At 42.7% G+C, this 15,903-nt stretch overlaps 1 protein-coding gene across 1 annotated transcript; it reads left to right on the plus strand.

Annotated features, from left to right (window-relative positions):
• Positions 1-814: 814 nt before the first annotated feature.
• On the plus strand, positions 815-15,789 carry LOC306960617 (uncharacterized protein; the record flags this gene model as incomplete). Its single annotated transcript, XM_079553073.1, has 46 exons — positions 815-835; positions 924-989; positions 2,295-2,337; positions 2,421-2,529; positions 2,592-2,679; positions 2,752-2,940; positions 3,186-3,291; positions 3,378-3,611; positions 3,693-3,794; positions 3,888-4,079; positions 4,233-4,343; positions 4,419-4,611; positions 4,692-4,828; positions 4,983-5,207; positions 5,363-5,504; positions 5,612-5,735; positions 5,916-6,107; positions 6,190-6,327; positions 6,417-6,599; positions 6,713-6,907; positions 6,976-7,124; positions 7,197-7,365; positions 7,447-7,581; positions 7,668-7,820; positions 7,908-8,109; positions 8,192-8,332; positions 8,421-8,606; positions 8,738-8,809; positions 9,040-9,166; positions 9,237-9,370; positions 9,976-10,173; positions 10,300-10,449; positions 11,201-11,380; positions 11,513-11,629; positions 11,881-12,030; positions 12,161-12,313; positions 12,433-12,648; positions 12,724-12,828; positions 13,372-13,516; positions 13,591-13,802; positions 13,900-14,118; positions 14,222-14,328; positions 14,499-14,652; positions 14,898-14,997; positions 15,155-15,327; positions 15,428-15,789. Exons 2-46 carry the CDS (start codon positions 987-989, stop codon positions 15,787-15,789), a joined length of 6,915 nt encoding a protein of 2,304 aa, XP_079409199.1. The 5' UTR covers positions 815-835; positions 924-986.
• Positions 15,790-15,903: the final 114 nt, after the last annotated feature.

Below are 15,903 nucleotides of genomic sequence, written 5' to 3' on the forward strand. Positions count from 1 at the left end.
TGCGTGCTGTCTGTGCCTTATGTTACATATTTTAGTTGAGTTAACGACACAATACAGGCTTGACAACAAAATATCTAATAATGCATATATACAATTAAACTTCTGTACAGTACACCAATAAAAGGGAACATTTAACAACGCAACATAACCATGTTTAAGCGTACATTATGACAGCGTATTCGGAGTTGGTGCTCATCTTCCTGCTGACTTCCCTCGGCTGAGGCACGTGCAGCATGTCAGCAGAGCGCGCGGCCTGCAGCTGGTGAGTTCCAGAAGTAGCGCCCCACCACTGCAAACATTTCAAAAAAATACTTACATTTTGATTTTAAACATAGATTATTATATTTATCGTGCTTTCACCTCGTTGCGATCGGCAGAGTTTAAGTAAAGAGCTTGCGAGAGGTCTGGCGTACTGGCTCCTCGAACGCTGATGACGATGTCAGCGTATGGCACTTCAGGGTCACCTTCCATTTCTGGGGAAATGGAAGATATCATATTTGTTCAACTTCACTACAATAGTCTATAGAAACTTACCCGGAGTTGGAATTCTCAGGGTCACTCTTTCACTTTGCTTAGGAGTTGGGCCTGGAAACAAATAAAAATTAAATGATTGTACTGATTGACTGCGACAAATTAGCTTTTGTAATGCTTACCTTTGCTCTTTGGCAGGGGTGCACTAGAAGCCTGAGTTGACCTGTTGATATAATTGTGAAATATTTAATTTGTGGAAAGATTTAAATGATTGATTATATGTGTTATTTCTTTCATATACACTCACTTGAGCATATTCACAGGAGGTTGGTGGTCTACAGTGTTTGAAGGAAAACATAAATACGTAAGTGATTGCTGCAGCTGATAACAAACATTGACAAATATTTAAGCAACATGTAATGTATTGTTAATAGTCACCTTTACCATTACAGCCCTGCCTGCTTCGAGTGAGGCACAAGTAGAGAGCCAACGCTGCAAGGACCAAAGCCACTGTGATGGTCACTGCTGCTAAAACCTTCATTCCATCATTCATCCCATGTTTTCCTTTTTATAGAAACAACAAGAGTAGCATTGTACATTACAAATGGTTTCTGATAGATTTTTGATCATCCTGACTCACCTGTCTCACTCAAATCTTTGGGCTCAGCTGGGAGAGAGACAAATTGAACTAACCATAAATTAATACATACAGCACTCTTTCAAATTCGGATGTGGTCTTTACTTACGATTTGCAGTTTCTGTTTTGGGTGTAACAGCATGGCTTTCACAACAAAACAATGTTGGATCTGTAAATATATATATATATATTTAAATCAGATTGCCTTTATACTTGTTAGTACAATGCGGCAATGAAAAAATACCAACAAATACCTTTGAGTTTTAACAGCACAACACGCTCTGTCTTTGGTGTGGTCTGAATTGTCGTGGCATCACTTTCTTCAGAGCGACAATAGTACTTTTTCAGGTCTTTGTTGGAGATGTTTCGCAGGGAAAGTGAGACGGTGCATAAATTTTCTCTGTTGCGTACGTTTGGCACATGTTCCCCGTCTTGAGTAATCCAAAAACCACGAACAAACCCAGCTGAACAATTGTAGGTGCAATTTAATATTAGTGAATCTCCCAACTCGACCAAAACTGTGTCCATCATCTCTTGGATTTCACACTCTACAAAATCTGCAAAAAGAAGAATTTTGGATCTTTGTTTTACCTGATGAAAACGTTTAAATCTGCTTGTTCAATCGTTAAGATAACAAACATAACTTACCTTGCTGTACACAAACACACACAAACAGTATTAGTGATATGAATTGCATTCTTCTTTCTCTGCAGTCAATCTTCAAGTGATGCACTAAGCTGTGAGGCACATGTGCACACTTTGTGCCCCATACAGGATGTGGTAATGATGTATTTTTGGGGATCTGCTTCTTTCTTTTTCCACGTAGCCTACATTAAATATTGTAGATAAGACAAATCTGTATAAAACACTGTAACCTTAACGCCAATTTGAATTTTTGCTTTACATTTGTGTAAAACTTAAATTTACTTATTTGCTGCATAAGAGACAATGTAGATGATGTAAAAGTATTCTTAGCTTTCAGTATTCTTAGCATAAGAGACAACGTAGATGATGTAAAAGTATTCTTAGCTTTCACATGTTTGCATGCATTATAAATGTGTTGATCAGGGTCAGAATGCAGTTAGGTATCCTGTTGCTTGCTCTTGTTTCACTTGCTGCGACACATTCACTTTCAAGTTTCCAGTCATTGAGCACTACAATAATGTTTCCGAAAAACATTTTTGAGGCATTGTGTTTTCTACTGCTATCACATTTTGGCAACACAGCAGGTAAGAACTATTCAATTCTATTAATACATGCCACTGAAACCAATGCAAACTGGAAAAAAAAAAAAAAAATGCTCTGTTTGTAGAACTAATTGAAGCAAGTGCAGACCGTGCTGTAGATGAAGTGCTGTATCGGTGCCCAGAAGGAACATACTTCTTTCACCACACATGTTTAGAGTGTCCATCTGGTCATTTGTAAGTCTACATTTTCAGGAATAGAAAGTTTCACGGTAGATTTCATAAATGTCCTTTTTTAGTTGTCAGGGGGATGTTACGGCCCCCCAGAAGTGTCCAGTGGGCACATTCAATCTCTACACAAGGAAGAGCCACAGTGATGACTGCAAAGTATAAAACGTCATTATACAGTATACTATTAACCATTTGTTTGTTGATAATCTTGTGTAACATGTGTTGCAGCCTTGCTTCCCAGGTCTGATCAGCTCAGAAGATCGAGTAGATTGTAGACTGTGTCCTTCAGGATTCTCCTGTGATGTTGGCCGTGGGATTTTGTCCCCGTGTCCCCCAGGTCTGCACTCTCCTGAGGGCGTACTTTACTGTCTGTCCTGTCCCGTTGATTCAGTCTGCATTTCTGGATTTCCTTTCAAGGTAACACTTGGACTTCTGCAGTTATATACATCTTTCTGCACAATAATGCGTGCTTGTTGTGTCCCTGTTCTGCGGCACTTGTTTTATTATCTGTAGTGGCCGGTTGGAACAGAATGAGTGTCCAATGTTAAATCTGCCATTTACCCATGTAACAATGTTTAGTTGTGGTAACCATGAAAAAAGTGAAATATAGAATTGGGAAATGCATTTCCCAATCCCATTGTGTTTGAATTGCTGTTTTCCAGTGTGACCCTGGGTCAGAGCCAAACATAAATCATACTGAATGCAATGAGTGTCCACCAGGCTTCTTCTCATCACTGTGCACATTCAAGTGTATTCAGTGTCCAGCAGGTATAACACAGTGAAATGTGATAATAAAAAATAATAATAACTATTATAAAAAACACTTAATGCAACATCCCTTTTTTGTACTTCAGGAAGTTACTGTCCAGAGGGAGGAATGTCTCAGCCTCTCGCCTGTTCCCCGGGATGGTCTTCCACAGCAGGTCAAATAATATGCCAAATGTGTAATGACTCCTCTCCAATCTGTGGGGCAACAGTTGCTTCCCGTTGGAGCCAGTCTGTCCCCAGATCCAGTCAAACCACCACCTGTAGACCAGGAACTTACAAGGATCCACAGGAGGGCTCAGACTGTGTTATGTGTCTAAATGGTACTCATAATTTCAGCCAACTTCTCTTTGCCTATGCCACAGAAGGCCAGTCAAATGTCTAATGCATGACTGTCCTCTCAGGATTTTACTGTGTGGGAGGTGTGGCTCTACCCTGTCCTGCAGGCACATATGGTGCTAAAGAAGGCCTACACAGACTCAAAGACTGTACAATCTGTCCAGCAGGTTCAGTACTACAGTACAGTACACAGTTTAACTCATCATAATATGCCATTTCCTCTCTATCCTTTTGTGACATCTAAATATAAATTTCTCCAGGGTTTTACTGTCTGGAGGGCAGTTCACAGAGACCCACCTCCCAATTTCTGTGTCCACAAGGCTATTATTGTGAAGAGGGCACAGCCACCCCACATGGGTCACCTTGTCCGGCTGGTACAGCAGGAGAACAACTGGGACAAACAAGTAGGGCAGCCTGCAAAAGATGCAAAGAAGGACGCTTCTGTCCTGCAGGTAAGTCTAAGCATAGGTATGTACAGGGAAACTAAAATAGATTTTTATAATTATTATTTCTTTATCATGTCCAGTGTGTTTTAGCATAAATGTATCATTAAAAACACTTTTCAAAGTGAGATTCACTTGATTCTGTATTGTTTTTTGTCACAGGCTCCTCAGGTCCAGGATTGCCGTGTGCACGAGGAAGATACTGTCCGGCCGGCACTCTAGAGGAAGTCATTTGTCCTCATGGAACATTTACCCCTCATCAAGGAGCAATAAGTGAGGCATTTGTTTTCTAAGATAGTAGTTTTAACTAATAAAATAAAAATGCATTTATTTAAACTTTCCTTCTAGGTGTGAAAGACTGTCTCAAATGCCCTGCTGGTTTTTACTGTCCCGCGGGTTCCAGTGACCCTGTTCCATGCCCATCAGGCACTTTTAACCCCCTGGAGGGTCAGGATGAGCTGGCCGACTGCAGGGAGTGTTTTGCTGGGAAAGCATGTACACAAGTAGCTCTAAGAGCTCCTGATGTAGAATGCATGCAAGGGTAAATTATTCATATTCATACAACATATCAACATATTTTATTATACATTTCTGCCCCTCCTTTTTTTTGCAAACTTACAGATATGTCTGCCCTCCTGGTTCCTCTAAACCCAATTCTCAAACAAATGCATGTCCTCCGGGAACACTAAGCAATCGCACTGACATGACTGATCGGTCACAGTGTCAGAAATGTCCTGCCAGATATGCCTGTCTTCGAGGTACAACACTGAAGCCTTGCACAAAAATTAAGCATCATTATTTATATTTACATTTACATGTTTAGAATTATTACGGCCCAATAAAAGAAAAACTTCAAATCAGCAAATCTGATCATCTTTTTTAGAGTTTTACAATGATTCTGTTTCCTGCCAGGCACTGGTGGTATCCAGAGACCTCCTCTCTCATGCTTTGCTGGCCATTACTGCCCCCCAGGCACAATGTTCCCCACACAGTACAAGTGCCCAGTCGGGACATGGAGTGGACAGAGTGGATTAGAGTATGAGAGCGAGTGTCAGCCTTGCCCACAGGGCTGGTACTGTCTGGCTGGATCTGGAGCTCCAACCGGCAGATGTAGCTCTGGACATTACTGCCCTGAGGGTATGCATAAGCAATAAAAACTATTCTTTGTGTTTGATATAGAAAACTCAGACTCTATAATAACTGTTCCTGTCTAAAGTAACTGTTACTTTCTAGCTGAAAGGTTTCTTGTTATTTGGTAATTAATGGTGAACAAAAATCTGGTATACCTCCAGGGACTGCATATGGTACTCAGTTTTCATGCCCAGCTGGAACTTACAGCATTCAAATGGGCAATACACACAGAGACAACTGCCTGTTCTGTCCTGAAGGATTTTTCTGTCCAGAGGGCACCTCCAAGCCTTCTCCCTGCCCTCGGTATGAAACTAAAGACAGTCAAGATAGTGCTTCTTTAGGAAACACCATAAGTGTAATACTAAAAGTAAAAAAAATAAAGACAATATAATTATAATTTGTGTCCCCAGTGCTACCTTTCGTCCTCATAAAGGGGGTCAGAAACTGGACGACTGCTTGATCTGTCCTGCTGGATATTTTTGTCCTCACTCAGCCACTGTCAGCCCCAGAGTGTGTGGAGTTGGCAGTTACTCTGTAAGTGCATAGACCTTCCTCCTCTTACACTAATCCACATTCAAGCTAATAAACAGTTTCTCAGTCGTAATTTCGTATTCTCAGTTGTATCTTCACGTTGTGTTTCATGTCTAATCTGTAATTTAATCCCTGATATCTCCAACTTCAACTCATCAGTCGTGTATGTTTTCTGTTGTGTAGGATGAGGGCTCTGTGGAGTGCTCTGCCTGTCTTCGGGGCCATTACTGCAGTAATGAAACCACAAGTGAGGAAGCCATGTTGAAAGTCATGATTTGCCCCGCAGGCTTCCTCTGCTCTCAAGGTTTGACCAGAGACCCTCAGCGCTCCGCTACTCTATGTCCTCGAGGTTTCTACTGCCCAGGAGGAGGCGTTGTGAGTAACAGTGTAAAAATTATATAGGAAAGATTGTCATTCAACACCAGTCTTTATGTAGTAATCTTTTATTACATTTCAGGACCCCTACCCCATACCTTGTCCAAATGGCACATACAGTCCTTTTCCTGGTTTACGTGATGTCAGGGATTGTCTGCAATGTCCTGAAGGGAAATACTGCTTTTCCTTGCATCCACAAGAACAGCCAATAACTTCGCCAGTAAGTCAGCATATTAATCAGCACATTAATAAACCAGCAACACAACACAGTGTGGTTTGGTTTTATAGCAGTTACTTGTATCATTTCAGATTGGTCCCTGTCCAGATGGGCATTTTTGCCCGCCAGGAACAGGACACCCCTACACCTTCCCCTGTCTATCTGGTCAATACAGAAACAATACACTTGGCCACAGTGGACAGGCATGTATGCTATGCCCCACCAAATATTATTGTGAAAGACAAGGCACTCACACACCCTCAGTTTGTCCTCAGGTAACCATTTTTCATACATGAGCTGTGAAATACAAATTTTACTGTGTTTATTGATAACAAAAAGTGTACTGTACTGTATGTTGAAATAATACTTATTTTTTGATATATTTTAGGGCTTTTACTGCCCTGTGGGCACTTCCTTTCCAGAGACATGTCCTGAGGGAACCTTCAGCTCGCGCTCAGCACTCAGTGATAGGTCTGAGTGCTCCCCCTGTGGTGGAGGAGAGTTTTGCAATGGTGTGGGACTTAAAGAACCCACAGGGCACTGTAAAGAGCGCTACTATTGTCGAGAAGGAGCCAAGTCTGCTGTATGAAAAATGAAAAAGGTTTTGTGAAATATAAGTGATAAAATCACATTTGTATGTATTTTTCATAGACTCCTGTGGACGGGATGACAGGAGGTTTGTGCCCTGCTGGAAGTTACTGCCCTTTTGCCTCCTCTGCTCCCCTGCCCTGCCCCCCTGGCACCTACAGCAACAGCACAGCCCTTAGCAAACTTGAAGAATGTGCTCCCTGTCCACCAGGGTAATATTAAGTTAATGGAATTCACAAAGCATGTGTATTGATATGGACCTGACCGATGTATTTCCTTTGCAGCTTTTATTGTTTGGGCTTTAATAACACCTCCCCATCGGGTATATGTTACCCAGGGTACTACTGCAGTGAGGGATCTACTTCACCTGTGCAGTATGAAGCAGACCAGGGACATTATACATTACAAGGAGCTGTCAGGGCTGAACCATGTCCTATTGGCACTTTTCAGCCTGTATGAATAGAAAAGACACTTGATATATCTCATTGTTTATAATTCACAATACTCTTTTTTTTTTTTTTTAATTCCCTGCAGAATCGAGGTACAGGGTCCTGTGTGCAGTGTCCTGGAGGCAGAGTGTGTAATCAGACAGGTATGTCACAGCCACTACTGTGTCCCACTGGTCACTATTGTCCTAAAGGATCCACTGTTGCCCGCCCCTGTCCTACAGTGAGTCTTTTGTATATACAGTATTTTTTATTAAACTAATATCATGACTTGCTTTATACTATATTTACTGTTACATTATTGCGTAGGGGTTCTTCTCTGACCAGTCTGGGGGTGAGACGTTACAACATTGTAGACCATGTGAGGCAGGCAGGTTCTGTGGTCGAGCTGGTCTTTCCAAACCTCAGGGCCTCTGTGCTTCTGGACACTACTGCACCTCTGGAGCTGCCACTGCTTTTCCTGTAAGACAAATGCAGATTCATGTTCAGGATTGTTTTAGTGCAAGCTAGCACAGTTATACATTAACAAAAAATACATACTTCCCTTAGGTAGCTGCGGCTTCTGGTGGGGTCTGTCCCCCAGGCTACTTCTGCCCCAGAGGTACCCGGTTCCCTCAGCAGCACTCGTGTCCGTCTGGGACCTGGAGTGATACAGTAGGTGCTCTGAATGTGTCATTCTGCCATCTCTGCCCCCCTGGCCTTTACTGTAATGGGACAGGACTTCATCAACCTTCAGGAATGTGCAATGCAGGTACTTCAAAATAGCGTTACATAAAAAGAGACCAAAGAGTTGGTTTATTTTGGTGGTTGTCCAAAGATTATTTTTATTCTAGGGTACTACTGTTTGGGTGGGGCATTAAGTCCTAGGCCCACTGATGGTGTTACTGGAGACGTTTGTCCAGTTGGACACCATTGTCCCCGAGGTTCCTCCTCCCCACTTCTTTGCCCCGATGGCACTTTTTCCAACTCAACAGGTACAGCTATGTTCCTATAAAGTGAAACATTAATAACTGAAAACAGTCTGACGGATGTTTTTTATTTGTTCATTCATGGACTGATTAGGAGCTGCAGAGTGTGACGATTGCCCCATGGGGACCTATTGTCTCTCAGGCGATGGAGTGCAGCCCTGTCCAGCGGGACACTATTGTCTTGGTGGTGGCGTTGCAGGTATCCTGCCATGCCCTCCTGGTACATACAACCCTCAGTTTGGCCTCAGTCAAATGGAGCAGTGCCTCATTTGTCCAGCAGGTGATGGTATTGTTACATGGTTTTGATATTGGCATCTATCCAGATTCTAATAACTATAGCATTTCTTATTAAACAAGAATGTAGGCTGTTAACTATAGTATGAATTCATTTTATTTTATTTTTTCTTATAGGGTATTTTTGCGAAGACTGGGGTTTGTTTGAACCCACTGGACCCTGTCAGGCTGGTTTCTTTTGCACAGCAGGTACAAGTAAACTGACAGCTTTGCCTTTTTTCAAGCTCATTTAGAAAATGGCAAGAATAAAGGGGGGCAATTTTGAAGAATTGGAAATATTAAACATATTTTGAGATTTCACCCTTTTTTTGTTTCCTACCACCAAATGTAAATAGTGATGAAAATAAAGAAAAGCTTATAGCATACATAAAAAATGTTTCCAAACTTTTGACGGGTTCTGTATATCATGTGATATCCAGGTGTCAATTTTCCAAATCCAGATGGGAACTTCAGCACAGGTTTGGGAGGAGCTTGTCCACAGGGGAAATACTGTCCTGAAGGGACCAGTTATCCTCTGCCCTGTCCAGCAGGAACCTTCTCTCAGAGGTACAAGTGTCATAATGACAAGCTTAATATTTGACTTCTAAAATGTTTGTTTGTGTGTGGGTACCTGCAGTGTCCATCTCACAGACGCCTCAGGCTGCAGTCCATGTTCGGCAGGTCACTTCTGTGGTAGTATCGGCCTCACTCATCCATCAGGGCTATGTATTGCGGGATTCTACTGTCCTGGAGGTGACACCACATCCACAGGTCTCTTTGGTTTATTACATTCTTTATTGTCAGTCCTCATGTTGCCAAGAGCCAGGAAATATTGGCCAAAAAAATTGTCAGATAAAGTTTGTAAATAGTGATGATAATAATAAAAACAGATATAATAATAATAATAATTTCACAAAGCGCCACACTGCAGTCACTTTTCATTCATGCCATACTTGGTGGTGGTCAGCTACTAATGTAGCTACAGCCGCCCCTAGGGCAGACTGATGGAAGCAAGGTTGCCAATCAGCACCATCGGCCCCTCCGACCACCAACCACTCACTCACACTGGCAAACTGTACATGTTTTTAGTAGAAGGGAAAACCGGGGTTCTGATGATCAAAGCTGGAACTTTGTCGCTGTGAAGCACAAGCGCTAACCACTGTACCACCGTGCCGCCCAAGTCATTGGTGATCACCAGGAACCTCTCAGCTGCTGATTCATAATTCTAGACAAGTTTATTAAACGCTTTGAATGCTAAAGAACGAAATGGAGATTTGAATAAATAAATAAATTATTGTGGAACAAAGTGAAGATTATCACAAGACTGAGGATTTACTAGACATAATCTCATACATGCGTGTATAATTGTTTTGAAGGTTCTCAAGGAGGGCCTTGTCCCACGGCTCATTTCTGTCCTGAGGGAAGTGCAAGCCCTGAACCCTGCCCCGCTGGAAGCTACAGCAACCTCACAGGCCGGTCTGTGTGTACCCGCTGCCCAGCTGGATACTACTGTCCAGAGAAAACTGCCAACTACACTGAGCTTCCCTGTCTCCCAGGATTTTACTGTCCGGATGGTAAAAATGTGTTAAATAGATTCAGCAAATGGCAAATTACTTGCCATCACTTGCAATCATACGATAGCTGTTAATTTGTATTTAAGCCTTAATCTTGTGTAAAGTCAGACCTCTATGTCTCCAAAGGCACCAAGCATGCGACTCAGTTTCCCTGTCCACGCGGATACTACAACCCTGAGCCGATGACACAGAGTCTAGACAGCTGTTTGCCGTGCCCCCCAGGACACTACTGTGAGAAGGAAAGACTCACCCAAGTGTCTGGAAGATGCAAGGCGGGTCCGTGACATTGCCTTGTTTATTTTATCCAAACAGCCTTACTGACTGAGGCTGGAACACTGCCTTCTGTGCTGGGCAATTTCTCTTGAAAGGACTAACAAGCCGCACACTGTCAAGAACAAAGTGTGCACCTTAAGGGTGAAATGACACAAGCTATTATTTTAAAACTGTTGTAATTTCCAAAAGAAAATTACAAGCTTTTTTCTTTTACACCAGTGGTTTTCAACTGATGTGGCGTCACCTTAACCATCACCTTATGACCGCAATGTGTAGAAAATGTGTAGCCTATTTATGAAATAGATCAGTGGTTCTCAAATTGTGCAACCAAGTATATTGATTTTTAAGGCATCTTTTGTGCAAAAAGTGATACAGAGAGAATGTAAACAGCATTTAACATTGATTTAGTTTAAACGCAACATTAGCATATTAATGGTAGTATATTTAACACTGATGATACTTGGGCTTCTTTGGGTGATACTCAGGGTCATCTGCAAATTTAAACGATACTAATTTCATTTAGATGTAGTGATTGATTTATGCTTAAGTATTGCATTTAAGTGTTTGTTCTGGTATAGACATGGTTTCAATTTAGATCTATTTTAGACCATGTTTAAATCTGATTTGATCTTGGTTGAATATTTTATGAGGTGGTACTTGGTGTGAAAAGTTTGGGAACCACTGAAGTAGACATTGCTTTGCCCATTATCAGTTTCTAAAAACATCATTCATTTTCCTCACATCTTCTCCACAGGATGGTTCTGTGTGTCCGCTGCATGGACCTCACAGCCCTTTGATCTGGACAACTACACAAATGCCAACTGTCTTTGCCCGGCCACTGCAACAGGAGGCCGCTGCCAGCCAGGCTTCTACTGCCCATTGGGAAGCTCTGAGCCCCTGCCTTGTCCGCCTGGAGCTTTCTGTAATATCTCAGGTGTTTCTTACAACCACATTTATCGATACAGTGGGTAGTGTCATATGTGAATGTATCCCAGCCTTGAAATGGTTAAACTGGTGTGTTTATTTATTTGCATACACGTATTTATGTGTGTTTTGCTTGCACTAGGCTTGCCTTTACCCACAGGTCCATGTTCCTCGGGGTATTACTGTGTGGGAGGAGCATCTGAAGCAAAACCATTAGATGGAGAAACAGGCGATATTTGTCCACCTGGGACATACTGTGGTAGGTTCTGCTGCCTTCGGGTTGTGGTAATGCAATAAATGTTATTATTAATACTACTACCATTATTTAATATAGGATAGTGACTTACCTTGGACAGTGAGCCTCTTTATCCTATAGTCTCATACTGTATGTTTATACTTTTAATTATATAATTAGTATTTTTGTTGTTCCACGCTAGTTCTACAGACACTCTCAGCTTGGCATTAAAGTGCTACTCATTCATTACTTACATTTGTATTGTATGTTGACAGTTGAGGGTTCCGGGGAGCCGCAGTTATGCCCAAGTGGGACCTTCTCTCCGGTCTCAGGCATGAATGATATAGACGACTGTCTGCCTTGTTCTTCCGGCTCTTACTGCTCTGGGATGGGGCTAACTGCTCCAACAGGGCCCTGCCCTCAAGGTAAGCAAATAGTTATGCATACTTTGTTATTTATTTGTTATATGAAAGGTACATTAGTTTACATTTACTAACTAATGTGCCTTCATGTATGTACTGTGAGCCACTGCTTTGTCTTTGTCCATCGTTATAGGTTACTGGTGCCCCCCTGGTCAGGTTTTGGGAACTGCTCAGCCATGTCCTCTCGGTCACTTTTGTCCTCTGGGTAGTTCAATGCCTGTCCCCTGCTCTTCAGGGACCTACCAGGACCAAGAGAAACAAGCCGCTTGTGTGGTCTGTAAGCCAGGTATGATCTGTCAGCTCATGTAGCTTGTGTCGTCTGTAACATACAAAATATGGGTTGTGCTTTAAGTTTGGATTGGAAATTGGAAAAATAAAAAAATGAAATCTATGTACTTTGTTCAGGGTACTACTGTGTCCAGAGCCACGATTTTCTAAATATGTCGCTGCTGCACCCTTGTCTAAAAGGGCATTATTGCCCTGAAGGCACTTCCTTGCCCAAGCAGCATCCATGTCCTGTGGGCTCTTTTAACCCAAGAACTCATGCAGACAGTCTGGAGGGCTGTGTGCCATGTCCTCCAGGCAGCTATTGTTCTGCTTTGGGACTCACTGAGCCAGCAGGTTTGAGAGAGAAATTCTAAGAGCAAATTCTTATATTCGGGGATAATAAAATACAAAATGTGTTTCTTATAACAGGACCGTGTGAAGCTGGTTACTGGTGTCGAGGAGGTGCGTCCTCACCAACCCCTCTGGACATTCTCACAGGCTCCTTGTGTCCTCCTGGTCAATTCTGTCCCTCAGGTATTGATTCTACATCTTTTAGTGTTAGTTATGATCTCATTCTTTACTTAAAGGTATACAGGAGGATTATCCCGAATTTTAGGAAAGAACCGCCCTCTCCACTTTAAAAAAAAAATGCGCATGCGCAACGCTCTACCTGCCTCCGAGGAGGAAGAATCTCCCAAAAACACTCTGGTCTTGTTTCTCTCTTCTGAAGCCTTTCTCTTCTTCTCATACACTTCGAAGACACTTTTTCTCTTGCAACCCTCTGCCATTTTCAAACGACTCGGTGCGTTCTGCGAGCAGCACTGAATGGCTAACAGCGTAACTCACATAGGCTTGAAAGTGCACATGCGCAGAAATTAACAAGGGGCGAGCACGCACGATGGCCTTACGTAGGCATATCACCAGAATGATTGACAATTAGGAGGACCAATCGTCTTGATGATCCACCCGGAAATAGAACATCCTCCACTATACCTTTAACCATCACGTGGCTTAAACGCATACATATTATCAAACATCATGATGTCGTAGAGCAAAACTTGATAAACCATTTTGCAGGAACCACAGCCCCCGTCGCGTGCCCGAATGGAACCTTTTCCAACAGTTCTGGTTTGAGGAGCCAGGACGACTGTACACATTGTTTAGGAGGGCATTTCTGTGATGGTACTGCCCTGAATAAACCAACAGGACCATGTCGTGGGGGGTACAGCACTGATGAAAATTAGAGCAAGTATGTGTATAACATCTATGCATTGATATATTGTCTGCTTTGTCCAGTTATTATTGTGTAGAGGGAGCAGTCACGTCCGCCCCTACTGATGGAGTAACAGGGGGGCCATGTCCAGAGAGTTACTACTGTCCAGAAGGAAGCATTCAACCACTGCTCTGTCCTCCAGGAACATATGTATCTGTCACACAGGCCTCTCACTGCGAGCCCTGTCTGCCCGGCTGGTACTGTGTCTCGGGCTCCTTTCACCTTTGCCCTGCAGGTTTGTAGCTTGTAGCATCAGAATATAAATATTATGTGTCAGCGTAACTATGGATATCGAGGAAGGACATCAATTTCTGTTTCTTCACAACTGGCAGGTTTTTACTGTCCAGAGGGAACCGGGTTTGACTTGAAAGGATGTCCAGAGGGGACGTACGGTCCTGACCCGGGCTACTGGTCTGTATCTCAGTGCAAGCAGTGTGACGGCGGCCATTACTGCTCTTCTAGAAATGGCACTGCCGTCACCGGACCATGTGAGGAAGGATATTACTGTTCACACGGAAACACATCTCCAAAACCCCTCTCACACTCTTCCGGTAAATCAGAAGTAAAACAAATCAAAAGTAAAAGTGTTATGATTTATGAGCATCCATTCAGTCAGTTCTCAAAGAGAGATGTGTTCCCTTTGTCTTTCACCAGGAGAGGGCGGTCCTTGCCCTGCTGGACATTATTGTCCTAAATCCACTGTCCATCCTTTTCCCTGCCCACTCGGAACATTCTCAAACCTCACAAAATTACTCTCTCAGGTTGCCTGTTTTTTGATTGTTTAAAGGCCCTAGCTTTTGTCATATGTGTTTTTTAATTATCCAGCATTGTGCGTCATGATGTATAAATAAGATGGTTTTTTTTCTGTTCTCGCACCTAATTTTCACCCAATCTGACAATTAATTTTCATCTTCTCCTCTTCCTCTCTCAGGAGGATTGTCAGCTCTGTCTGCCTGGTCACTTCTGTAATGCTGTGGGGCTCTCTGCGCCTACTGGGAAATGCTTGGAAGGGTTCTTTTGCCTGGAGGGAGCAGATCGCCCTGACCCTATTCAGAGAGACAGTCGTGGAGGTCCCTGCCCAAAAGGTCAGCCCTCAACAAACTACAGTATTTATGCGTAAACGTGCTGGTTTGTTTATACTGACCTTGTAGTCATGTTGGAGCTTGTGGTACATAAGGCTAGTTCAAATACTCTCAAGTTAATTGTGTTCGTCATAAACGGCTGCTGTGTTGACTGTGAAAACCCAACAGTCCCTTGTGAATTCTTTGTGCACTACAAGTGTGTGTTTGTATGCGCATCAATGTCTTGAACCTTGTCTGCACATCACCAGGTTATTACTGTTCAGAGGGCTCAGTGGTTCCACAGCAGTGCCCCATGGGAACTATCAGTGCAGTGGATGGTTTGCCCAGCTGCAGCATCTGCCCCCAGGGGTAAGCCTGTTTACAAGACTTATATTGTGAACTGTCCAATAAGCCAAGGTATGGTCTCTGCTGCTTACTTAACACGTAGAATAAGTCGCCTCAAATTTAATGTTTATCAACCACAAACCTCTCAGTGGACTCACTTATTTATTGTTATTATCTGCAGATTTTATTGTCCTGTCAGCAGTAATGGTACTGCATATGGAAGTTATGAGTGTCCCAAGGGCCATTATTGCCCGTCTGGGACATGGTCCAAGCATCAATATCCATGTCCAGCTGGATCTATCAACCCTCACTTTCGAATGGCATCTGCCCAAGACTGCCTGCCATGCCCTCCAGGTATACAGTTATTTAAACGTCATTTGCTGTACAATTATCTTGTCTTATGTGTTAATTTAACTATGTGTTTCCCTCAATTCTGTCTTTTCTATTACACAAGGGTCATTTTGTGCCTTCCCTGGAGAGAGTAATGCATCAGGTCTGTGCAATGCTGGATACTACTGCCTTTCTGGAGCCTGGTCACCCACACCGACCGATGGAGGAAAGACTGGCGACCGATGTCCTGAGGGACATTACTGTCCCCAAGGCTCTTATGTACCAACCCCTTGTCCTTCTGGATATTATAGCAACACTACTGGAAATGCGGATGTCTCCAACTGCCTGGCTTGTCTTCCAGGCATGTTATTTCATGTTATTTTGAGTCTTGAGTTTATTTTCCAGAATGTTTATGTGCAGTTGGCCAGTTTTGATACTAATCATTCACCTCACACAGTTAATGAAAGCCCTTTTGATTCAAAATAATTTATCTTTAATTAATAAAAAGAAAAGATCTCTCTCACCGTTTCTTTTGTTTTTGTAGGATTTCTTTGTGCCATTAGAGGGCTCTCTTTCCCTACTCAAATCTGTCTGGCTGGG

Source organism: Gobius niger (genome assembly GCF_951799975.1).
Source record: "Gobius niger genome assembly, chromosome: 1".
Classification (NCBI taxonomy): Eukaryota; Metazoa; Chordata; class Actinopteri; order Gobiiformes; family Gobiidae; genus Gobius; species Gobius niger.